General features: G+C 47.2%; 1 protein-coding gene across 4 annotated transcripts in view; it reads right to left on the bottom strand.

Annotated features, from left to right (window-relative positions):
- Window positions 1-643: 643 nt before the first annotated feature.
- Window positions 644-26,395, bottom strand: part of LOC139264342 (lysophospholipid acyltransferase 1-like) — a 192,602-nt gene continuing 166,850 nt past the window's right edge. For all 4 annotated transcript variants that reach the window (XM_070880628.1, XM_070880629.1, XM_070880631.1 and 1 more), the window contains 2 exons: window positions 6,635-6,786; window positions 644-1,927 (listed from right to left, as the gene is read on the bottom strand). In XM_070880628.1, the coding sequence (XP_070736729.1) occupies window positions 1,762-1,927; window positions 6,635-6,786 (318 nt within the window). In that variant the 3' untranslated portion in view covers window positions 644-1,761. The remainder of the gene's footprint in view (window positions 1,928-6,634; window positions 6,787-26,395) is intronic.

Genomic DNA, 26,395 nt, shown 5'->3' with positions numbered 1-26,395 from the left:
TCAAACACTTCGGAGGAATTCTTAGAAGATTTAAAAGGTCAATGCTACAATAGAGAACTTTCTGGTAAAGTAAGTTTTTAGCATGACCAGGAAATATTTTGCTGCCACAACAGAGCTTGATGCAGAGCAAAGCCCCTTCTACTCTTACCCCACCCCCGGCACAAGAACAATGTGCCAAACATCTTCAGACCCACTTCACATATGGAACCACCAATGTTCACAAGACAAGATTATTTTTCTGGTACCAAGCATGTAATACTAGTAGTTTTAGTTGTCGATGATTCATTACTACAGGACATCTTCATTAGAGGGTTTCAAGTCCTTTTATATCACTAAGACATTGTTGTTGCAATATATTGCTGTTTGCTAACTCAACAGGCCACACTAACTAAAGACTATCTAATTTTAACCTAACAATACCAAGCTAAATGAAATAGCTGTAGTTATTCCTTCAAGGATCCATTCAGGCTTTGGTCAGCACCTTATTTCATCATACAGAGAAGAGGAGGAAAGCAAATTTTGCCAATTCTCCCACTTGCACACAAAAATGAATCTGCCTTCAAAAACCCAGTTCCCTGCAAAAGACCTAGATAAACAAACAAACATATTGTCAGCTGCAATAAGCAAGGCTTTGGGCACTAAATAAAATAAATAAATAGCTTTAATATATAAAAGTATTGGCAACATCAAGTTTTCTATAATTATAAAATCTATTAGCATACCTGTACATATGCTCTTACTTACAAGTGGTTTTGAATTCATCGAGAATTTTACAAACAAAACAGAACACTGAATTATTGCAAGTTCGGCGACTTCATATTTAGCGCAACCTGCGGAACCGTTCGCTCCTGACCTCAGTCACTGTAATCGGTTAGCTGCTACACTTCAATGAAACAATCCGCCACTGCTGGTACACTGGATGATCATTTTCCCATTGCACGCCCCTACCCCTTTTTAATCTGTACGCGTTCTTCATCCAGCGAAGGTGAAGGATGGGTGCAATGTCACTACTGTTAAGGGGCTCCAGTCAGCACAGAGGAGACTCACCTTCCTCAGAACAGTCAGCTTTGTATTCCCAAGCTATGACCAGTCAAAACCAAGCACTTATTTGCTCGCGGCTCAGAGATTATCAGATTACAAATCAATAGTATGGAATTTGCGACTATGTTAACAGTTTGCTCAGGAAAGGAAAACCAATGGTATGAATGCCTTGTTGGTAGGAGGGCTAAAGTGCCCCTTGGCGAGGGCAAAGGTTATAAGAAATATGGCAGATCAATGGGAAACGATAGATTTATAGCAACAGCATTAGTATTTTAACAATCTGGCCAAAATAAATCTTGAACCATTACTCAACTTCAAGACTTCACCAGCAATTCTCTGGTAGCTGATGAGAGGTCATTACATATGTACACATATCATCCACAATGGAAGTGTCCAAAAATTCATGGGACAATCATACCATTTTGAGAAAAAAAAACTCAACAAGGTGACAAATGACAGCAATGCCTGCATTCGACAGACACCCCAGTGACCCAGGCTCAATGACTGCAGCTAGAGTGGAGTTAGTGAAGTGGCTGTTCAATGCAGGGATCTCTGTATAGTAAACAAACGTACACTTCATCAAACCGTTTCATTCATTAAATCTTCAGTAGGTCACCCTTGTGATTAAGACCGGCCAGATACAAACTGCTGGGTCTTTTATCTTTCTTCTTCGTTCGACAGTTTTTCTTTTGCATATCTCACTTCACTTATGCCGAGTCATTACTGCTCCTTCTTGGACTGTCGGCGATTGGGGGCTGTGTTGGAGGAGTTGGTATTCAAGGAGGTTCGATCGATTTGTGCTACCTTTTCGACACACTTCAGGTTTTTCATTGCCAGAACTGGCAGCACAAGGGCACACAGAATATGAAAGTGAAAATACATTGACCTTCAAAACAAAGATAGAGGGAGAACTTATTCAATGTTAGTCTTCCACAACACAAAGCTATACGGCTCAACACAATCACATCATCCAAATTGCACACACTGCAACAATCCTGCAGTTTTAGTGTTGTACCAGAGGATTCCACTTAAGAGGAATTCTATGAAGATTTAAAAGGTCATTGCTACAATAGAAATTTCCACCAGAATCCGTCAGAAAATACTTTGTTGCCATACCATCACACTTGTGACTAAGATCGTGCAAATCCACAATGTGGGAAGGTGGGTTGGCATTTTAAATATATGTTAATGAGGCTGGGAGCCTCAGATTTAACCTACTTTGCAGATTTAATTGTGGTCGGCCGGGTTATCTGGGCTCTGGCAGCTACAGCGAGGCGGAACAACCTCTGGGAGCACTCCTTGTGGGTTAGGAGGAGCAGGAGTGCTTCCACCCGGCCCCCCCCCCCCTCAAGCTCCCCCACTATCAGACTCCACTGCCCCCCCCTCCCCACCCCCCCTACACCCATCCATTCAACACTCCCCTGGGATCATGCTGCCCGCCCCCAACTGAGTCGGGGATTAGACTGCCCCTGGGGTCAGCAATCGGACCCCAGGGTTGTGGATCAGACCCACCCAGTCCTGTGGCTTCCTCCAGTGTCCTCCCCGTCTCACTGAAAGCCAAGCCTATTAAACAGGCTGACTTCCTGGTAGGGCCAAAAGTCACACTCTGTGAAGTTAAAACTCCACAGCATGCGGGGAAACTCAGAATCCGGGTTTCCTGCCCAAAAGTCCACCCCCTCTGCCTATGCAATCTGCCCAGTAACTATCCAGCCCCAAGTTACAGAGAGTGAAAAAAATGATCAGCTAGGATTTCTGTTCCTCAACACGACCCAATGACCACTCCTCATCCCCAGTGGAAAATGCACATGCACAGAACTGGGCTGCCCTTTATGGTTTAATTCTCCACTATTCACTGTCCAGGCTCACAGATTGCCATCTGGGGGAGATACCAGAGAGTTTGTTGCGCCCGTGGGATTGTACCCCGGCACCTTCAGGACAGGAGGGAGAATCCCATTAATATATATATATAAAAAAGTCGTGTTTTTATTCGCAACGCCAATAGCTCTGATTGGTCCCCTTGGATGACAAGTCCTGATTGCTGATTGGACCCCTTGGGGCACAAACACACCCAGCAGTTTCTCTGGAATGTGTAATTAGATCTTCCCTGTCTACGTAATCAGTTACTTTGCAAAGTGTAATTCAAGCCATTCTGACTGCCTACTCCAGGATAGAACAGAGCTTCCTTGGAACAGACAGGGATCAGCCTCACGGGCTAATACCTTCTTCCACCCCCCAAACAAGTTCCTTGCCCCCCCGCCCAAGTACATGATCTAGTCCCCACCCGCCCCCCATTCCCTGCCTAAGTTTCTGACCTACTCCCCTCAAATTTCTGATCTTCCCCCACCAACCCGGTCAAGTTCTTGACCTCCTTCCACCCAAGCTTCTGACCTTCTCCCCACCGCCTGGGTTCCTGACCTTCTCCTCCTGCCCAAGTTCCTCTCCCCTTGATTCATGACCTCCCCCAACAAGATCCTGACCTTCCCCTCCTCCCCCTCATAGATGGGACATTATTTGGGGATTGTTAACAGGTTTAGTGGTTATGAAGTGAAGAGTGACAGTGTCGTGATTTCTGGATTTTGTCCAGTCTTACCATCTGGATCACGATCTCGCTCTCATTTCCCTCCCCTACCACCCCGCAGTGATCCTGATCTCCTCTCTCTCCCCCACTCTCCTCCCTCCAATTCCCTCTTCTCCTCGCTGTCTCCCCCTCTGATTCCCTTTTTCTCTCCCCTCTTCTTACCCCCCAAAAAGGGGTGGGTCCGACCGACCACATGCACAGAAGGACACAAAAATGTATGTGCAGATAATCACTTTGATATTAAAAATATGTATGTCTGCAGATTTCAAAGGAAAACTATAAAACAAAATTGGAGCATAGCACAAATGCAAAAATGATTGAGAAATTAAGAACACAAGAACATATGAAATAGGAGCAGGCGTAGGCCATACAGCCTATCTAGCCTGCTCAGCCATTCAACAAGATCATGATTGAACTTTTACCTCAACTCCACTTATCACCCTATCCCCATATCCTTTGATTCCCTTAGTGTCCAAAAAAAATCTATCAATCTCTGTCTTGAATATACTCACTGACTGAGCATCCACAAATCTCTGGGGTAGAGAATTCCAAAGATTCACAGCCTCTATGAGTGAAGATATTTCTCCTCATCTCAGTCTTAAATGACCGACCCCTTATTCTGAGACTATGATCCCTAGTTCTAGACTCTCCAGCCAGGGGAAATAACCTCTCGGCATCTACCCTGTCAAACCCCCTAACAATTTTATATGTTTCAAATAAGATCACCTCTCATTCTTCTAAACTCCAGAGAGTATAGGACCAATCTACTCAATCTCTCCTCATAGGACAGCCCTCTCATCCCAGGAATCAATCCAGTGAACTTCATTGCACCCCCTCTAAGGCAACTATATCCTTCTGATGAAAGCTGAAATGGTAGCCTTGTTTTGCTCTCCACAGATGCTGACTGACCTGAGTATCTCCCTGCATTTACCGTTTTTATATCCTTCCTTAGGTAAGGAGACCAAAACTGTACACAGTGCTCCAGATGTGGTCTCATCAATGTCCTATATAATTGCAGTAAGAAAGTGCAAGCCTATTTTGGGGTTTGGTCCCAAATAGTATTCCAATTCTGAGAGGGTTAAGTCCAGTAGTTGTTTGGAGGCAGAGCCCACATCTGGCCAAAAGTAATCTAAACTGGAATTGGTTACATATGGTTTGGCTGAAACGGAGCTTTGGTTGATCTGGGCTCAGTTTTTCTTTTTGAATGCCAAATCTATTAGCAAGAAAAAGTTCTTAATATTTACGATGTAGTTTTGTATGGAAAGCAATTTTATTTTGTCTGTTGGATTCTAATTCAAGTTAGAAATGAACTTGGAACCCTGCATTCCCAGGATATCTCACAATTATATCAAGCTACATCAAAAATAGAAATCCCATATTCTCCACTAACAGTCTGCTCACAAGATGCCTGACAGGACAGCAGAGCTATCCGGTATACAAGGGGTAAAGCGGACAATTCACTCACTCCAAGCACTGTTATTTATCCAGGTCTCATTGCTGTATATAGGTAAAGTCACGCAGTTGCCATCACAGCGCAGTTCATTGTTGAAAATAGGACAGAAATACAAATCTCTTACTTGTCTGTGAAGCAGTTAAATTGCTTGCAGCTGCCCTGAAAATTACATTCTCTTGTACAAACTGTATTCAGCGCCCACAAAAATGTGTAGTACAGATACAGGGTTAGTCTACTGGCTACATATACTGGACTATTGTTCCAGTACCATGAACTTTCATCCTCCAAGTCACTCTTGGGATGGGGAAGATTTCCTCTGAAAAGAGAGAGAGAGAAAAGAAAGAGAAAGAGAGAAAGAGAGAGAGAAAAAGAGTGAGAGAAAGAGAGAAAAAGAAAGAGATTGGAGGGATTCAAACAAGGAGTGCTGGGAAAGATGGGCACGGATTTGGGAGGTAACTCAAGGACTTTGGAGAGGAAAGGGAGGTTGGAGAGGGGGGTGATAATTTGCAAGGACGGAAGGGGTCAAGGGTTGATTTTTTTGAGCAGAGGGATGAGAACAGCAAATTTGAAGGATAGGGGGATAATAACTGAGGAGAGAGAACAGTTAACAATATCCACTAACATGGGAACCAGGAAAGGAAGTTGGATGGTCAGCAATTTAGTCGGAATAGTATCAAGAGAAAGCAGGAGGTCGGTCTCATTGACGAGATGGGTTTTGAAAGGGCAAGAAGAGAGATAGGATAGAAACTAGAAAAATATGCAAATTTAGGGTAAGGGCAAGGGGAAAACGGAGAGGAAGTAAGGCCCGATGGGTTAGGGGAAGGGAGGGAAGAAGCAGAGGCAGCTGAATGGATGTTCTCAATCTTTTTAACAAAAATGTCCATGAGCGCCTCGAATTTATTGTTGGAGGTCAGGAAGGAGGCGGCAGGGCAGGGTGGTTTAAGAAGATGGTGAGCGGTGAAGAAAAGCCAGGTGTTATCTTTGCCTTCTTGGATGATCTCAGAATAGTGGGCAGTTTTAGCGATGGAAATTTACCAGAAAAACCCACCCAATGCGTTTATATCCTTCAAGGAAAGGAACTACCCTCCAGACCAGCCTACATGCAGCTCCAGTCTCACAGTATGTGATTGACTCTCAATGACCTCTGAAGTGGATGGGCGGGGGTTCACTAAATAAACACTCAGCTGTAAAAACAATTGCAAGGCGGCTCAGCACCACCTTCGCAGGGATGGATAATCAATGCGACCTTTACACTACCAACTTCAACACATCCTGAGAACAAATAATAATGCTAAGTTGAGCTGTTGTTGGTTATCTGTCAAGGTTACTCCAATTTTTTTTTAAACCAAATTCAACCATATCATTCAAGGAACAACAAATATGAGGCTGGCCATTTTAGCAGCCAAACTATACAAGTCTGTGCATTTCTTTTGGAGGGAAGTAGAACAGGAAAACAAAATATCTCTCAGTATAAAAATATTTGCAGGTCTAATTTTTAATTAATTTCAATGCTTTTTTGCCGTTTGTAGACAAACCCCAAATCAGAGAGTAGGTCCACTTACTTGTAGAATTTGATAGTGGGTTCTACAGCCAGTAGGAGGAAAGGCGTTGAAATGTAGCAGAGGGCCAGCTGGGTACACGCCCAAGTGACAATATCGTAGACAATTTTCATCCTCTTGGAAGAAAGGAAGTAATGTCTGAAGTTGCTCCTCATCTAAAGGGCAGGGGAAAAGCAAACAAACAATCAGAGACTGAGCACAAGATTCGACAAAAATAAAAGCACTTCGAAGTTTATTTGTTAAGCGGCATGCTGTCAAAATGACCAATTAGACAAATATATATTTATTTTATAAAAGTTTATGCCACACAAAGTAAGAGGCTGTACCGCCAGGTTTTAATATATGAGGTCCAAGTACAGATCAAATGTGACTGAAGCTCCCAGTTCAGAGTTGTCACCGTCACATAGAACCCAAGTCCAACTCAGAGTCCAAGATGATTAAATAGAGAGAGTTGGGGCCTGATAAAAGTGGCAACGACTGAGAAGCTTGACTGCACCTTGGTACAGGCATTATACCTATTCCTACCAGTATACATATAGACTATCCGTGAATGATTGTATTAGAGGAATCTTGAATATTACTGTTATTGGTGCAATGTCATAAGTTACTGGTGGTATCAAAGTTCCTCCCACTTCTGGCTTCCCCTCTGAGAATTCCTCCCCAACCTTCGCTTTCCCTTCTTCTCCGCCTCAGTTTCCCCTCTTCATTTGCTCACGGGTGGCCTCCTGGTTCTTGGAACTGCTCACACGAGAGCTGCTGGCACGAAATCACGAGGAAAGATACTCAACTACAGGGGACTCAACCTTTATAAAGCAAATACATTAACAGTTGCAGATGTCACATGATCAACCAAAAGGAATACCTCCAGCCTGAGTTGAAATTCACCATCGCCCCATTTGGGGCACTAATTTTTAAAAGTTTGAAAAGTTAGAGCCAGGCGGTAATGATTTCAAACTTTTAAAAAATTCGGCATTTGCGCTCCAAGGAGGAGCTCCAGCACTCCACTTCCTTCTTGGAGCGCAAATGGCAGCAGGCGGGGCAGTGACTTCAGCAGCGCTGCACACTGGGCCGTGCAGCGCTGCCGCGTTCATAGGCTCTTTCCCTCCCTTAAAGGGAAGGGCCATTGCTTAGTCAATTTCAGGTCCGGGGTGATGACGTCACTATCTCCGGCAGTTGGAGCAGCGCGAGTCCGGGGTTGGTGAGGCCTATAAAAGGCCCAGCGGGAGAGTGAGGCGGCGGCAGTTGGAGCAGCGCGAGTCCGGGGTTGGTGAGGCCTATAAAAGGCCCAGCGGGAGAGTGAGGCGGCGGCAGTTGGAGCAGCGCGAGTCCGGGGTTGGTGAGGCCTATAAAAGGCCCAGCGGGAGAGTGAGGCGGCGGCAGTTGGAGCAGCGCGAGTCCGGGGTTGGTGAGGCCTATAAAAGGCCCAGCGGGAGAGTGAGGCGGCGGCAGTTGGAGCAGCGCGAGTCCGGGGTTGGTGAGGCGTGCTTGTGCAGCTACAGGGAGAAGGCAAAAAAGAAATAAAAAGAAACAGAAAGGTGACGTCATAGCCAAAGGGGTTAATTGATTGGCTGGTGATTGGTGAGTAGTTTTTCTTTTTTTTCTTTCTTCTCTTTAACAGTGAGTAAACTTTAACATTATTGTTGCCTATCTAAAGGTTAAGTCATGACAGAAGAGCTCAGTCGCATGTTATGCTCCTCCTGTACTATGTGGGAACTCAGGAACGACTCCAGTGTCCCTGACGACTACGTGTGCAGGAAGTGTATCCACCTCCAGCTCCTGACGGTCCACGTTGCGGAGTTGGAGCTGAGGGTGGATTCACTCTGGAGCATCCACGATGCTGAGAATGACGTGAGTAGCACGTGTAGCGAGTTGGTCATACCACAAGAGAAGGGTCCACAGCCAGATAGGGAATGGAAGACCAGCAGAAAGAGCAGTGCAAAGAAGGTAGTGCAAGGGTCCCCTGTGGTCATCCCCCTGCAAAACAGATACACTGCTTTGAGTGAGGGAGATGACTCATCAAGGGAGGGCAGCAGCAGCCAAGTTCATGGCACCGTGGCTGGCTCTGTTGTACAGGAGGGGAGGAAAAAGAGTGGGAGAGCGATACTGATAGGGGATTCAATTGTTAGGGGAATAGATAGGCGTTTCTGCGGCCGCAACCGAGACTCCAGGATAGTATGTTGCCTCCCTGGTGCAAGGGTCAAGGATGTCTCGGAGCGGGTACAGGACATTCTAAAAAGGGAGGGAGAACAGCCAGTTGTCTGGGTGCACATTGGTACCAACGACATAGGTAAAAAAAGGGATGAGTCCGACAAAACGAATTTAAGGAGCTAGGAGCTAAATTAAAAAGTAGGACCTCAAAAGTAGTAATCTCGGGATTGCTACCAGTATCACGTGCTAGTCAGAGTAGGAATCGCAGGATAGCACAGATGAATACGTGGCTTGAGCAGTGGTGCAGCAGGGAGGGATTGAAATTCCTGGGGCATTGGAACCGGTTCTGGGGGAGGTGGGACCAGTACAAACCGGACGGTCTGCACCTGGGCAGGGCCGGAACCAATGTCCTAGGGGGATTGTTTGCAAGTACTGTTGGGGAGGAGTTAAACTAATATAGCAGGGGGATGGGAACCAATGCAGGGAGACAGAGGGAAACAAAAAGGAGATAAAAGCAAAAAACAGAAAGGAGATGAGAAAAAGTGGAGGGCAGAGAAACGCAAGACAAAGAACAAAAAGGGCCACTGTACAACAAAATTCTAAAAGGACAAAGGGTGTTTAAAAAAAACAAGCCTGAAGGCTTTGTGTCTTAATGCAAGGAGCATCCGTAATAAGGTGGATGAATTAACAGTGCAAATAGATGTTAACAAATATGATGTGATTGGGATTACGGAGACGTGGCTCCAGGATGATCAGGGCTGGGAACTCAACATCCAGGGGTATTCAACATTCAGGAAGGATAGAATAAAAGGAAAAGGAGGTGGGGTAGCATTGCTGGTTAAAGAGGAGATTAATACAATAATTAGGAATGACATTAGCTTGAATGATGTGGAATCTTTATGGGTACAGCTGCAGAGCACCAAAGGGCAAAAAACATTAGTGGGAGTTGTGTACAGACCTCCAAACAGTAGTAGTGATGTTGGGGAGGGCATCAAACAGGAAATTATGGGTGCATGCAATAAGGGTGCAGCAGTTAGAATGGGTGACTTTAATATGCACATAGATTGGGCTAACCAAACTGGAAGCAATACGGTGGAAGAGGATTTCCTGGAGTGCATAAGGGATGGTTTTCTAGACCAATATGTCGAGGAACCAACTCGGGGAGAGGCCATCTTAGACTGGGTGTTGTGTAATGAGAGAGGATTAATTAGCAATCTCGTTGTGCGAGGCCCCTTGGGGAAGAGTGACCATAATATGGTGGAATTCTGCATTAGAATGGAGAATGAAACCGTTAATTCAGAGACCATGGTCCAGAACTTAAAGAAGGGTAACTTTGAAGGTATGAGGCGTGAATTGGCTAGGATTGATTGGCGAATGTTACTTGAGGGGTTGACTGTGGATAGGCAATGGCAGACATTTAGAGACTGCATGGATGAACTACAACAATTGTACATTCCTGTCTGGCATAAAAATAAAAAAGCGAAGGTGGCTCAACCGTGGCTATCAAAGGAAATCAGGGATAGTATTAAAGCCAAGGAAGTGGCATACAAATTGGCCAGAAATAGCAGCGAACCCGGAGACTGGGAGAAATTTAGAACTCAGCAGAGGAGGACAAAGGATTTGATTAGGGCAGGGAAAATGGAGTACGAGAAGAAGCTTGCAGGGAACATTAAGACGGATTGCAAAAGTTTCTATAGATATGTAAAGAGAAAAAGATTAGTAAAGACAAACGTAGGTCCCCTGCAGTCAGAATCAGGGGAAGTCATAACGGGGAACAAAGAAATGGCGGACCAATTGAACAAGTACTTTGGTTCGGTATTCACTCAGGAGGACACTAACAACATTCCGGATATAAGAAAGGTCAGAGGGTCTAGTAAGGAGGCGGAACTGAGGGAAATCCTTATTAGTCTGGAAATTGTGTTGGGGAAATTGATGGGATTGAAGGCCGATAAAACTCCAGGGCCTGATGGTCTGCATCCCAGAGTACTTAAGGAGGTGGCCTTGGAAATAGCGGATTCATTGACAGTCATTTTCGAACATTCCATAGACTCTGGATCAGTTCCTATTGAGTGGAGGGTAGCCAATGTAACCCCACTTTTTAAAAAAGGAGGGAGAGAGAAAACAGGGAATTATAGACCGGTCAGCCTGACATCGGTAGTGGGGATGATGATGGAATCAATTATTAAGGATGTCACAGCAGCGCATTTGGAAAGAGGTGACATGATAGGTCCAAGTCAGCATGGATTTGTGAAAGGGAAATCATGCTTGACAAATCTTCTGGAACTTTTTGAGGATGTTTCCAGTAGAGTGGACAAGGGAGAACAATTTGATGTGGTATATTTGGACTTTCAGAAGGCTTTCGACAAGGTTCCACACAAGAGATTAATGTGCAAAGTTAAAGCACATGGGATTGGGGGTAATGTGCTGACATGGATTGAGAAATGGTTGTCAGACAGGAAGCAAAGAGTAGGAGTAAATGGGTACTTTTCAGAATGGCAGGAGGTGACGAGTGGGGTACCGCAAGGTTCTGTGCTGGGGCCCCAGCTGTTTACACAGTATATTAATGATTTAGACGAGGGGATTAAATATAGTATCTTTAAATATAGTATCTCCAAATTTGCGGATGACACTAAGTTAGGTGACAGTGTGAGCTGCGAGGAGGATGCTATGAGGCTGCAGAGCGACTTGGATAGGTTAGGTGAGTGGGCAAATGCATGGCAGATGAAGTATAATGTGGATAAATGTGAGGTTGTCCACTTTGGTGGTAAAAACAGAGACACAGACTATTATCTGAATGGTGACAGATTAGGAAAAGGGGAGGTGCAACGAGACCTGGGTGTCATGGTACATCAGTCATTGAAGGTTGGCAGGCAGGTACAGCAGGCGGTTAAGAAAGCAAATGGCATGTTGGCCTTCATAGCGAGGGGATTTGAGTACAGGGGCAGGGAGGTGTTGCTACAGTTGTACAGGGCCCTGGTGAGGCCACACCTGGAGTATTGTGTACAGTTTTGGTCTCCTAACCTGAGGAAGGACATTCTTGCTATTGAGGGAGTTCAGCGAAGGTTCACCAGACTGATTCCCGGGATGGCGGGACTGACTTATCAAGAAAGACTGAATCAATCAACTGGGCTTGTATTCACTGGAGTTCAGAAGAATGAGAGGGGACCTTATAGAAGCTTTTAAAATTCTGATGGGTTGAGACAGGTTAGATGCAGGAAGAATGTTCCCAATGTTGGGGAAGTCCAGAACCAGGGGTCACAGTCTAAGGATAAGGGGTAAGCCATTTAGGACCGAGATGAGGAGAAACTTCTTCACCCAGAGAGTGGTGAAACTGTGGAATTCTCTACCACAGAAAGTTGTTGAGGCCAATTCACTAAATATATTCAAAAAGGAGTTAGATGTAGTCCTTACTACTAAGGGGATCAAGAGGTATGGCGAGAAAGCAGGAATGGGGTACTGAAATTGCATGTTCAGCCATGAACTCATTGAATGGCGGTGCAGGCTAGAAGGGCCGAATGGCCTGCTCCTGCACCTATTTTCTATGTTTCTATGTTTCTACCGCCGCTGCTAAATTCCCACCGGATAGGACACACAAATTCGCCCCCGCTACTTTTTATACCAATTAATATCTTACGGCTACACGCACTAAAAGCAGTTTTTAATCATTTAAAAAAACACTAATCTTAAGAGGGTTTGAAATATCCTACCTAAACAGTCTGCCCTTTCTGTTATCTTATCAGCTCCATTTTTCCCAATGCTGTAATGGCTTTTTATTTGCAATGTGTAAACTGTAGTCTTTGCACTTCAGTGACTCAAACACCACTTCATTATCACATTAAAAAACAAACACACCATTACCCTCTGAGGCCTAGGAGTTCCCCGAGGGCTACTTTGATTCCAAGTTTAGTGCCACTGCAGCCAGCATTGTAAGCCATGCTAGCTTGTTGCAGTAACAGTGATGGTGGCTGTGCAAAATGCTGTGGGTCTAATTTTCAGCTTCAGAAACACAGGGCCCAAGTTTCGAGCCACGCCTAGAACGGCGCAGTCCCGACCTGTATGCCCGTTTTTCGCGCCACAAAGTGCGCCTAAAAAAAACGTCCGTATTCTCCACCTCCCTGCAGGTCCTCTGGCCCTCGGCGCAGCGCAGCAGGAGCTGTAGGGGGCGGAGCCAGGTCCCTGCGCTGAAAACAGTGCCGGGACCTCTGCACATGCGCGCTACAGTGGGCACGCAAGTGCAGTAGCTCCAGGCGCCTGAAACTGTGTGGGAGGGGCCCGAAGCACGCAGCCCCTAGCTCTGGCCGAATGGCCTCACTGGGGCTGTGTGAATAAGGCTCCTCCCACGGCCAGCTCCTGCTTCCTCCCGACCCGACTCTGCCGCCCCCCCCGACTCCCGCTCGCCCCCCCCCCCGCGCCACCGGACCGGCCCGACTCCCGCTCCCGGACTGGATCCGACCTGACCTCCATCTCCCTCCCTCCCACCCCCACCCCCCCGACCCGAACCGACCTCCATCCCACCACCCGACCCAACGCCACCTACCTGTAAATCTGGTGCTGGGGACGAGCCCTGCCCGAAGTCTCGGGCCCGGCCCGTTCAGCCTCCCTCCCCCTTCTCCTTTTCCCCCCGCCCCCCGCAATCTCCTTCCCCCCCCCTCTCCTTCTCCCCCCACCCCATCTCCTCCCCACCATCTCCTTTCTCCCCCTTATCCCTTCCCTCCCCCTGCTCCCCTCCTCCCCCTCCCCTCGCTGTCAGAAACACAGACACTGACAGAGAGTGAGAGACACACACAGACAGACAGAGAGATAGAGACACTGACAGAGACACACTGAGGGGGGCATCCCAGCACGCTGTTGGAGGGCTCCCAGTGCTGCAGTTGGTAAGTCGAAAATGTTGTATTTATTGATTTAAAAAAAAAAATTATTTCTTATTATTTTTTTTGATTGATTTATTCGTTGATTTATTGATGTATTTATCATTTATTATTGATGGTGGCTCTTTATTTGTAAAACTGAAGTGTTTAACATTTGTAAATTTCCCTTTTAAACCCTCCCCCCCTCCCCACCATTCCCTACGCCTGATTTGTAACCTACGCCTGATTTTCTAAAGTGTAGACAAGGTTTTTTCGAGCATACAAAAATCTTCACTTACACCATTCTAAGTTAGTTTGGAGTAAGTTTTCACTGACAAAACTTTGAAAACAGGCGTAAGTGGCCGGACACGCCCCCTTTTGTAAAGAAAATTCTGTTCCAAAGTGAAACTGTTCTAACTGACTAGAACTGGAGCAAACTAAATGACGAGAATTCCAATTTCTAAGATACTCCGTTCTACACCAGTTGCTCCTAAAAATCAGGAGCAAATCATGTGGAAACTTGGGGCCACAATCTTTACAATGATGCTTCTGCATAAGATAATACTTTTGAAACTAAAAGCAAGTTTACAAAAAAACATTGGAGACGTAACACGGTTGGGTTGAAATTCAGTAACGCCCCGTTTGGGGACGGTAACCAAGGCGAGGTGGGACTTCCTGAGCCCGACAAGAAAGTCCCGCCTCGGCCACGAAATTGGAGTTACCGCCCGCCCCCGAGAGGAAGTGAAGCACAATGTCGGACGCTCAGATTCCTCTCAGGGCTGGCCCGGGGCGGTAAGCATGCGGATTTTCCAGCATTACACGATGCGCCACGTAGCATTGGTGTAATCAAAGGACCCTCCCATTCCGTTAAAGGGGAGGGCATGCTGCGAGCTCTGCAGTACGGCGAGGGACCACCACTATACCATTGGGGAGTGGGCTGCCGTGGCTGCAGCCCGGCACAGAGGCGGCACAGGTGTCGGGCTGCACCATTATGGCACGGACCCCGCGAAGTCGTCAACAAAAGGCCCGACCGGTAAGTCGTCAATTTCAACAAAATGGTGGCACGCATCTCCCCTTTACTTTTCATCCTGCAAGCGGAATGCGGCCCGGTTCGTGACCTGCGAGAGGCATGAACATCACCTGCGACGGCCTCACGGCGCTACCCAATTTCTGCTCCGGGGTGAAAACGGGTCGCTGCGTACCACGATGACATCATCATCACGGCGCAGCGGCCTGGGACGCTGCCAGTGTGCATCTCCGCTAACTCTCACGCAATTTCGTCAATAATTCCAAGCCACCATGGAGCTTATGCAAGAGAAGTTAGGATTCGTAAATTTAGTTCTTTGAGAATCGAACAGAATTGGTGGAGGCTATAGAAAGCAGAAGTAGTAAATTTAAGAAATTGGATAAATAATGAGACACAAAATGTAATTAAAACATTAATAGAATGCAGATACCACCAAGTTGTACATTAAAGCTGGCTTAACTACAGAATTTAAGCAAATAAATCACACATCAAAATTAACAATGAGCACAGTGCAGAACCTGCGATGAAAGTAGCAAATCAAATTACAAAATAAAACCCACCCAACTTCTATCCATGTACAATCTCCCCCAGGAGATTAAATAGGCTGGGTAGAGCCCAAGATGGGGTCAGGTTCTCCACAAATACATCCTGGTCCTGAAAACTGGTGCGGTAAGTGTTAAGTCCTGACTCTAATGTACTGACTTACACGAGACACATGCTGAAGTCAAGGTCACTCTGGACCTGCACCTTTAATTCCAGCTTTCCAGTGCTGCACTTGCCTGAGATCTCCCTTTACATACCTCAGTGGGACAGGTATGGAGTGTCTCCTGCAAGTGCACCCCTGGTGGTAAGGTATGCTTATTGTTACAGATCATATCCAGTTACAGTCATGCATAGCATGGTAAGATATAGTTATATACAGTAATGTGAGATACATGACATCACCCTCCCCCAATGTCTATAGATTCAGTCTCTCAGGTGGTCTGCGCTTTCGCGTGGAGCGTCTTAGTTGTGGTTCAGTTGTTGGCCTTGGTGCCTGTTTTTCGTTCGGTGTGATTGCTGGTATCTCGCCTGGGCTGTCTGTTGAGACTGCCCTTTCCTCAGGTTGTTCCACTTGTCTGTCCACCAGGTGTGGTGTGAGTTCCACACTGTAGTCTGCCTCTGGTTCTTCAGCGTTATCAGTGAATCTACTTTTTACTTGGTTTCCGGCAGGTTTGGCCATTGTCCATTTGGACAACCAGTAGCCTGTTTCCCTCTTTGTCTGTTACTGTCCCTGCAAGCCATTTGGGACCCCTGCCATAGTTTAGCACAAACACTTTGTCCCCTATCTCATTCCAGCTCCCCCTCGAATTTCGCTCATGGTACTCAGTTAGCTTTTGACGCTTAGCCTCAACAATTTCATGCATGTCTGGGAGGATTAACGAGAGCCTGGTCTTTAAGGTTCGTTTCATCAATAGTTGCGCGGGGGGACCCCCAGTCAACGAATGTGGACGAGATCTGTATGCCAGCAGCAGTCACGACAGGCGGCTCTGCAGCGTGGGACCTTGGATTCTGAGCATGCCTTGGATTCTGAGCATGCCTTGCTCTGTCTGGCCATTGGAGGCCAGCTTGAAAGGTGCCGTCTTAACGTGATTAATACCGTGGTCAGCTATAAAATCGTGAAATTCTGCGCTGGTGAAGCACGGACCATTATCACTGACCAATATGTCGGGAATGCCGTGCGTTGCAAACATGGTTCTAAGGCTCTCTACAGTGGTGGAAGTGGTGCTCGAGTTTAAAATAGTGCACTCGATCCATTTTGAAAATGCATCAACGACTACGAGAAACATTTTGCCCATGAATGGGCCCGCATAGTCTACATGCACCCGCGACAACGGTTTGGTGGACCAGGGACAGGGGCTTAGGGGGCCTCCATGGGGGCATTACCAAGTTGGGCACAAATGATGCATCGACGGATGCAAATCTCCAAGTCCACGTCAATGCCAGGCCACCAGACATGAGATCTGGCTATGGCCTTCCTAAGGACGATCCCCGGGTGCTCGCGATGGAGCTCCCGGACAAACACCTCTCTGCCTCGTAAGGGCATAATTACTCGGCTGCCCCACATCAGGCAGTCTGCCTGTAGTGAGAGTTCATGCATGTGCCTATGGAAGGGTTTGACCTCCTCGGGGCAGGCATCGCGAGCCTCTGCCCAGTCACCGGTTAAAACACATCTTTTGACTAGAGATAACGTGGGGTCGCTGGTCGTCCAGGCTCTGATTTGGCGAGCCGTCATGGGCGAACCTGTAGATTCAAAGGCATTGATTGCCATTACCATCTCACAGTCCTGTTCGTCGGACCCTTCTGTGGTCGCCAGGGGTAGCCTGCTAAGCGCGTCGGTACGGTTGTCTGTGCCTGGTCTGTGCCTTATCGTGCAGTCGTAAGCCGCCAGCATGAGTGCCCACCGCTGAATGCGCGGTGTGGCGTTGCCGTTGATTGCCTTGCACTCGGATAGTAGGGACGCGAGGGGTTTGTGGTCGCTTTCTATCGCAAACTTGGCCCTGAAAAGGTATTGGTGCATCTTTTTGACACCGTACTTGCACGCGAGCGCCTCCTTCTCAACCATACCGTACCCGCGCTCCGCCCGCGAAAGTGACCTGGAGGCATAAGCAACGGGCTGCAATTTACCCGCATCACTGACATGCTATAAAACGCACCCAACCACATACGCTGACGCATCACACGTAAGGACTAACTTTTTACCTGGGTCAAAAAAGGCTAAAACACTCTTGGTACATAGAAGGTTGCGTGCCTTATTGAAGGCGCGTTCTTGGGCGTCCCCCAAAACCAATCACACCCCTTTCTGAGTAGCACGTGGAGAGGCTTCAGCAGCGTGCTCAAGTTCTGCATAAAGTTCCCAAAGTAATTGAGTAGCCCGAGAAAAGCGCGCAGTTCCGACACATTCCGGGGCCTTGGTGCCAGGCGAATCACTTTGGTTTTTGATTCGGTTGGGCGGATTCTATCAGCGGCAATCCTTCTGCCCAAAAATTCAACCTCAGGCGCAAGAAGCAGACACTTGGATTTCTTAACTCTTTGGCCTACCCGATCCAATCGACTTAGTACTTCCTCAAGATTACGGAGATGAGAGTCGGTGTCTCTGCCAGTGATGAGAATGTCATCTTGAAACACAACCGTCCCCTGGATGGACTTGAGCAGACTCTCCATGTTGCGCTGAAATATAGCAGCTACCGACCCGATGCTGAATGGGCATCGATTGTACACAAAAAGGCCTCGATGTGTGTTGATGGTGGTGAGTAGCTTAGACTCTTTGGTCAGTTCTTGCGTCATATACGCAGATGTGAGGTCAAGTTTCGAGAAAAGTTTTCCTCCAGCCAACGTGGCAAATAGATCCTTCGCTCTGGGCAGTGGGTATTGGTCCTGTAGGGAGACTCTGTTTATGGTAGACTTGTAATCCCCACAGATTCGCACGGATCCATCAGGCTTCATGACGGGCGATGGGGCTTGAATTCCACGGGAGAAATTATGCCTTCCCGCAGAAGCCGGTCCAGTTCGTTTTCAATCTTTTCCCTCATCACATAAGGCACAGCTCTAGCCTTGTGATGGACCGGTCTGGCATTGTGTGTGATGTAGATTCTAACTTTAGTCCCTTTGAAGGTGCTCACACCTGGCTGAAAGAGATGTTCAAAACGGCTTAGAACTGTTGAGCAGGAGTTCCGTTCCTCTGACGACATGGCGTGAACATCATCCCATTTCCAATTAAGTTCTGCTTGCCAGCTTCTCCCCAACAGGGCTGGGAGATCCCCAGGGACAATCCACAGGGAAAGTCGGTTCACCATCCCTTTGTGTGTGACTGAGAGCATGGCGCTGTCAAGGACTGGGACGATTTCTTTAGTATAGGTCCTTAGTTTGGTGTTGATCTTTATGAGTTTTGGTCTGTTGCTTTTGTGCGGCCACAGCTGTTCAAATTGTTGAACGCTCATGAGAGATTGACTGGCCCCCGTGTCCAGTTCCATGTTGTCGGGTATCCCGTTGAGTAGAACCCTCATCATAATTGGAGGAGTCTTGGTGTAAGAACAGTGGACATTGATCGTGTTAACCCGCTGTACCTCGGCATCCCATGCACTGTTCCAACCGTCTTCTGGTCTGCTTTCCGACCCTTCTGATTCATACACCAGCCGAGCTGCTGTTTTTCTGCACATGCGAGCCAGATGCCCTGTGTAGTTGCAGTTTCTGCAAACGGCATGCTGAAATCGACACACCCTGGTTGAGTGCCTTCCCCCACATCTCCAACACAGACCGTTTCCATTGTTTCCGAAGGATGAGCTGCGTCTGGCTGATTTCCCTTGAGCTTCTCTCAATCTGTTGTTGATTGCTCACATTGTGGGTTGATGAGGTGTGATCGGCCGTTCATGTGGCCCTCGATTTTGATGGCTTCTGGCGCCACTGTCTGCTGTTGAAGGCCTGCTCTCCTGCCTTTGTCTGTGTGAGGGGGTAGCGGTTTGTTTCACAATGTCAACCCCTTATTCCGATGCCTCGTTGGTTGTCGTACCCGAAGTATAGATCAGCCTCGTTTCTTCTTCGCCTGCCAAGAACGTCTGTGCAACCAGTGCTGCTGCCTCTAGTCAAGTTCTTAGTCTCTATAAGCTTTCGGAATATGCCTGCGTGTCTATTCCTTCAATAAAAAAGTCTCTCAGTATTTCTCTCCTTAGTTCATCAGAGAACTCACATGAACTAGCCAGCCTCCGAAGTTCCGCCACGAAGTCGGGTATGCTTTGGCCCACACAGTGTTTGTAGTTGTAGAACCTGTGTCTGGCCATGTGTAGGCTGCTCGCTGGCTTCAGGTGGTCTCTCACCAGTGTGCTCAACTCCTGAAACGACTTGCTTGCTGGTTTCTCGGGTGCCAGCAGGTGTGTCATTAAAGCGTATGTTTTCGAGCCACAGCTGGTCAAGAGATGGGCTCTTCTCTTGTCTTCCTTATCGTCGCCCAGCCAGTCTTTAGTCACAAAGCTTTGCTGGAGCCTTTCTATAAAGTCATCCCAATTGTCTCCAGCATTATATTTCTCATCTGAGCTGTTGGTAGCCATTCTGTGATCCCGTAACTCGTCGCCACTGTTAAATCCTGACTCTAATGTACTGACTTATATGAGACACATGCTGAAGTCAAGGTCACTCAGGACCTGCGCCTTTAGTTCCAGCTCTCCAGTGCTGCACTTGCCTGAGATCTCCCTTTATATACCTCAGTGGGACAGGTATGGAGTGTCTCCTGCAAGTGCACCCCTGGTGGTAAGGTATGCTTATTGTTACAGGTCATATCCAGTTACAGTCATGTATAGCATGGTAAGATACAGTTATATACAATAATGTGAGATACATGACAGTAAGAAATATTGTTTCTCTTCAATGTGCATCATTCACTTTATGGCTATTTGTAGGATGTTGCTGGCACAGAATAGCAGATGTCATTGAACTGCAAAGAAAGTAATTAATTATGTGTGTTACAAAATTCAGGTCTTCACTGAATATTATCTCGGATTCAATGTCATCCACCATTTCCATGTGGACCCCCGTCCCCTTTGATTTGAAGAGTAGCTTTACCACCCAAATATCTAGAGCTCAAGGAGGAGTCAATAGTCAAGTTCCTGGTCTCCTCTTTCACTTTGAAGTCTGTATGAACTTGGGAGTGAGAAATGCTGGGAAGTAGGCAGAGGGGGAGAATGCTCTTCCTAGAGCTAGGGGCAAGTAGCTTCAGGGATCTGCTGGTCTGAAAAGTGAACGTAGCCCGTTATCAGGGGTAGCATGGTGTGATTTATTGGGCCACAATTAGCTAACAAAACAACGGTGAGTTTAATGCGCACGCCTTTATTCCTTTATTAATGTGCAAATTGTCCAGCAATTTGTAGCAAGAAAAAGATACGTCATGAGTTGCAATCACCACAAATTGCAGGTCGATTTGCACGCTCTGCCATTAGCGTTGCAAAAATGGCAGCTTGCCTTCAACCTCCCTGTGAGTCTCAAAAAATTGCTGCATTTATGCATAAATTAGCAATTAAAGCCACCACAGAAAGTTAAGGCTTGTACTTAACAGCATAAGTACCCTTTTGATATTCCTGCAATGCCACTCAACCTCTTGGAACCAAAATTGGAAGTATTGAAACTGTCGAGTCTTATTCCTGCAGGTAATTAACAAATCTCCAAGAACAATTAAACTTCAAATTTATTTATTTTTTTCCTTTCTATCTTTTTTTTCTCGATCACTTAATTCAATCGTTCCCTCTCTTCATTTCTCTTTCTGTACCTAAAGACTCTAATTCATACTATTTCCTTCTCCGTCGTTCCTGTTTTATTCTCACTGATTAAGGAGATACACTGTTGGTCCCATCATTTACCAAGGTCCAAGATGTCCTGTTGCCCTCGCCACGCCGCTATCAGCTCGCACTTGCAACACAAAAAATTTGGATCTGAAGGAAGGGCGAGGAAAATAGTCTAACTAACTGGGCATGCCGTGAGATGCCACTCCAGCAAATTCTGATGTTAAAAGAAGAAAAATAAATCAGATTTAACTTCACTAAAAACTGTTTGTTCATATATTAAGTGTAAAATAAACCAGCTTGTTGGTTTACTATTGCTCTCCTCTCACTGGACATATAAATTTATTGAACAAAAAGAGGTATCAGAGTACACGGGAACAACAGCGAGATTACAATATCCAGTACACGCAACAGGAGGTCATACTGTTGTGACCCCAGGTAATAATTCGATAACCATATAATTCGATATTGGGCAGTAAAGGTAAACTCCTGATTACAGGGGACATAGGATCTGCTTATAAAAAGAGTATTCAGTGACACTAAAACCAACAAAATAGTACAAGGCCAAAATTTGTAACAAGCAATTAAAATTACATAGAAATGCCAACATTACTGATTGCACAAACTAGACAATGTACATATCCACAACAGACATACTGGGCAGGATTTAACTTGGAAGCAGATGGCGGGGGCGGGGGTGGAGGCGGGCGGGGAAAGAGGGGAGGCGGCTGGTTTGCAGCTGGGAGAACGGGTTTCCCTCAGGCTCTGCTGAATTTATCAAAAGGGCCTGATGAACAATTTTTTTTCTCTGTTCCCTCCTGCAGTCAGCCACATTGAGAGGCTGGCTAACTATTGGGCGGGCAGGCCTTCGGCACCAGGTCGCAGCCGGGGAGCAGAGAGGAGAGCGCATTTGGTGGCTGGGATGAGGGGGAGGGGATCGGAGATCGGAGGCCTTGGGCTGCATTGTTTGGCTTTTTGCGTTTTCACCCATTTCCAGGCGCAATTCGCGGCGGAGTCAATAATTGAACGCCGGGTTAGTGTTGGTGCCAGAGCTCGCAACTTTTGCCAAATGTAAGTTCACGAGGAGCGTGAGCACGAACTCTGGTGCTGCACCACACAGAGTTAGTGCTAACGCTCCTCGTGAATTTTCTTTGTTCTCATGCTGTTGGTGTCTCTCAGCACTCTGTGGATTGCCTCCTAAAATACAAGACACATAGGTAGGCTTAGTTTGGCACCCAATTTGCCATGAATGATCTTTACACATTATTAAGATTGCTTTCTGAGCTCTCATAAGATTGCTCCCCACTTCGATGTCCTCCTGATGAACCATGTGCAACTTCCAAAGCCATTAAACAGAGGACTGTATTACATTTAGACAGTATGGTATAAGTGCTTTGGTGGCCATCTGTGCCACAAGAGCAGATGGATTGTCTTGTAACCATTCCCATTTTCATCTTTGCAGGCCAAGAAGTCACGTAATTGCCGTGAGCAGGTGTGGACAGGCGGCGGTCCGCCTCAGACCCTGCCACTCACCGACATCAAGGAGAGAGTGGCAGGCCTCATTGGCGTCACAGGTTGGGCAGCTGAACCCCGCTCGGATACTGAGGGCAAGTCCTTCAGACTCCTGGGCTGGGTTGGGGCACTGTCATGCAGTGCCTCTGGACTGGGGTTGAGACAATGTCCTGCACACTCCCTGGGATAGGTTGGGGCAATGTCCTGAAGTAAGCCTGTGCTATGCGAGCTTCCTCATGTCACCCTGCCCCTCCCCTGCTGCTAGCCACATGTCTGTTGCTTTCTACTTCCAGATGACCAGTCACAGGCGCAGCATCCCTCAACGGACCACTCCACATCAGGCCATCGTCTGGAGGAGGAGGAGGAAGAGGAGGAAACGGATGAGCCGACTCCTGCGCAGCATCATTCCACCTCTGTTCCACCAGCGGCAACCAGCTCCTCGGAGAACGATGCGACGTTCTCGGGGTTCGAGGAATCCGAGGCTCCTGGGACCAGTGGCGTGCAGCAGCGCAGTGTTGAGGTTGAATCCCGCATGCCATCTCCCCAGAGGGTGAGTCGGCAAAGTCGGTCTACTGACAGACAGGCAGACATGGAACTGGACGTGGTATGAATGTCCAGGTCAGCCATCAGCTCCTTGATGTCTTGGGTAGGATTCCGGCGAGCATCGACAGTCTGAAAGCAACCATTACAGAGGTAGGTTCACAGATTTTCAGTTCAAGCCGCGATACCTGCGAGGCCATTAATGTCCACAAGAGGCTGGTGGCCTCCAGCACTAACAGTGGAGTCCCAGAGAGTGTGGGGCATCACAGGCACAAGCTCTGCTTCAACTTGGGCAGGTGATGAAGTCCATGCCCGCCACCTGTGTTCTTCACTGTCACACCTAAACCACCTGTGACTGGCGATGCCGATGAAGAGGCTAGCCAGTCAGAAGCCGGGCCTTTTACGCCATGAGCTCTTTCAGTCCGACCCCAGACAACATCGCCATGGTCTCTTCCCCCAACACAGCAGGGCTCTGGCAGCTTTGCTACACGCCATCATGATGCCATTTTGGGTAGGAGCAGCAGGCAAGGGAGGGTGGCAAGGGGAAGGGGGGGGGCAAAAGACCATGGGAAAAAATAGTGGGGCAGGATTGCTGCATTATGTTGTTGATACTGGATGCATTGTATGTTTTATGTTACAGTATTATGTTACAGATTATGTTAAAGTTTCACACTGGATTATGTTGTTAATGTTGTTGAATGATCACACTGCTGGATGCAGCCTATTTTACTTTAGAACACAATATAGGTTACAAAATTTACAATGTTACAATGTTTAATACATTTGTTGTTCACTTTAACCATTCCTGTGCTGCTTTAATATGTAATTCTAACAAACACCATTTATTGCTTGTAATTGCTCTTTATATTGCACATTTTACGTTTTGGAGCGTGGGCAGGAACTTCGGCAGGACCCAGGTACAGAGGAGTGGGAAGGTCGGGGTGGATGAGTGGCGAGTGTTTGTGGCGAGATGCAGTGAATGTTTATGGTGGAGGAGCGGCGCGAGATCGTGGCGGAAGTGCGACAGATGAGGGTACAGGGCCCAGAAGAGCCGAGGGCCCAGGGGCAGCACGGGCCAGCCCACGCTGCGATATGTGCGCGCGCTAGGTCTCCAGTCGTCTTGGGTAATCCTTGCCACTGGACCAAGACCGAGCTCTGTCGAGCCCGTGTGGTGGCTGGTGTGCAACGGTCACCACACGTTAAAAAAATTCACGCACCGGCATCTTCCACCCCCTCAATTGGAGTTCAGGACTGGAACATCGGGTCCTTCATCAAAACACCTGTGAACTCGTGGAAGCAAGTCATCCTTGTTCGAGGGACCGTCTATGAGGAGTGTTTTATTTGCAGGGGGGATAGTCAACATGGTGGGACATAGTGGCCAGGCAATGATCAAACTCTTCAAGCAAAGCATTCAATTATGAGCTGCCAACGTAAGGCTTTTGCAGCGGCGAAATCTCCACGAGGCCTCCTCTGTGGTAGTGGTGGTGGTGGCATGGGTTCCTCACCAGGCTCCTCTTCCTCCTCCTCCCCCCCATCCCCGCCTTTCTCCTGAGGTGGTTCTGCAATCCCCATTGGCAATTCCTGTCTCCTAATGCTGTCTAAATTGTGTAGTATGCAGCATACCATAATGAACTGAGACACCTGCTGTGGGGAGTATTGTAGGCTGCCTCCAGAGTGGTCCGTGCATCGGAAGTACTGCTTGAGCACTCCAATTGTCTCTTCGACGATGTTGTGTGTGGCTGCATGACTCTCATTATAGCGATGCTTGGCTTCTGTCTGAGGGCTCCAGAGGGGGGTCATGAGCCAGGTGGCGAGGCTGTAACCTTTGTCCCCGAGCATCCAGCTCCGGCCTTGTGGTTGACACTTGAACATGCTTGAGACACTGCTCTCACGCAAGATGAAAGCATCATGAGTGGTCCCTGGATATCGGGCATTGACTGCCATGATGCACCGAGTATGGTCGCATGGAATGGAATCCCTTTGGGTTTCGGAAAACCTCTGGATTCTCTAAAGGTGCTCGCAGGGCGATGTGTGTACAGTAAAGGGCACCCTGAACCTTGGGGAAGCCAGCAAAATGTCCAAAACCTACAGCCCTCTCATTTTGGGTGTCCCAGGTCATTGAGAACTTTATGAAGTCTATCCTGCGTGCGTACAGTCACCTGGTGAATGCAATAATGTGTAGCATGCTGCAAGATGGAGCATATGTCTCCTGCTGATGCCTGAAAGGAGCCGGAGGCATAGAAGGCAAGTGCCACAGACATCTTCACTTCGATGGGCAGTGCAGTCCTGTTGCCGCTCGTAGGCTGTAGGTCTGCCTGTAAGAGAAAGATTAGGAGGGCCGTTGGGATGTCTGATCGCAGGAGGTTTGGCTGGGCAGGGACACTGGATCCAGCAGGTAAGTGGAAAGGCACTTATCTCCTGCATCCAGCAGTCTTCAACTTCCTTTAGCTGCCGGCTTCCCCAAAACCCGGGAATAGGATATAGGATATAAGAAATAGGAGCAGGAGTAGACCACTTGGCCCCTCGAGCCTGCTCCGCCATTTAATATCCTGGCTGATCTGATCATGAATTCACCTCCACGTCCCTGCCTGCTCCCCATAACCCTTTATTCCCTTATCGCTCAAAAATATGTCTGTGTCCACCTTAAATATATTCAATGACTCAGCCTCCACAGCTCTCTGGGGCAGAGAATTCCATAGAGTTACAACTCTCAGAAGAAATTCCTCCATATCTCAGTTTTAAATGGGCGGCCCCTTATTCTGAGACCATGTCCCACTAGTTTTAGTTTCCCCGATGAGTGGAAATATCCTCTCTGCATCCACCTTGTCGAGCTCCCTCATTATCTTATATATTTCGATAAGATCACCTCTCATTCTTCTGAACTCCAATGAGTATAGGCCCAACCTACTCAAGCTATCTTCATAAGTCAACCCCCTCATCTCCGGAATCAACTTAGTGAACCTTCTCGAACAGCCTCCAATGCAACTATATTCTTCCTGTATGCAGTATTCCAGGAGGGGCCTCACCAATACCCTGTAGAGTTACCTTTATACTCTATCCCCCTTACAATAAAGGCCAACATTTCATTTGCCTTCCTGATTACTTGTTGTACCTGCATACTAACTTTTTGTGTTTCATGCGCAAGGACCCTCTGGTTCCTCTGTACAGCAGCACTTTGCAATTTTTCTTCATTTAAATTATAATTTGCTTTTCTATTTTTTCTGCCAAAGTGATAACCTCACATTTTCCCATGTTATACTTCATCTGCCAAATTTTTCCCCACTCACTTAACCTGTCTATATCCCTTTGCAGATTTTTTGTGTCCTCACAATTTCCTTTCCTACCCAGCTTTGTATCATCAGCAAACTTGGCTACATTACAC

This window comes from Pristiophorus japonicus, chromosome 5, assembly GCF_044704955.1.
Source record: "Pristiophorus japonicus isolate sPriJap1 chromosome 5, sPriJap1.hap1, whole genome shotgun sequence".
Lineage (NCBI taxonomy): Eukaryota > Metazoa > Chordata > Chondrichthyes > Pristiophoridae > Pristiophorus > Pristiophorus japonicus.
The sequence above is the reverse complement of the archived record's forward strand: the minus strand, read 5'-3'. Positions and strand labels throughout refer to the sequence as shown.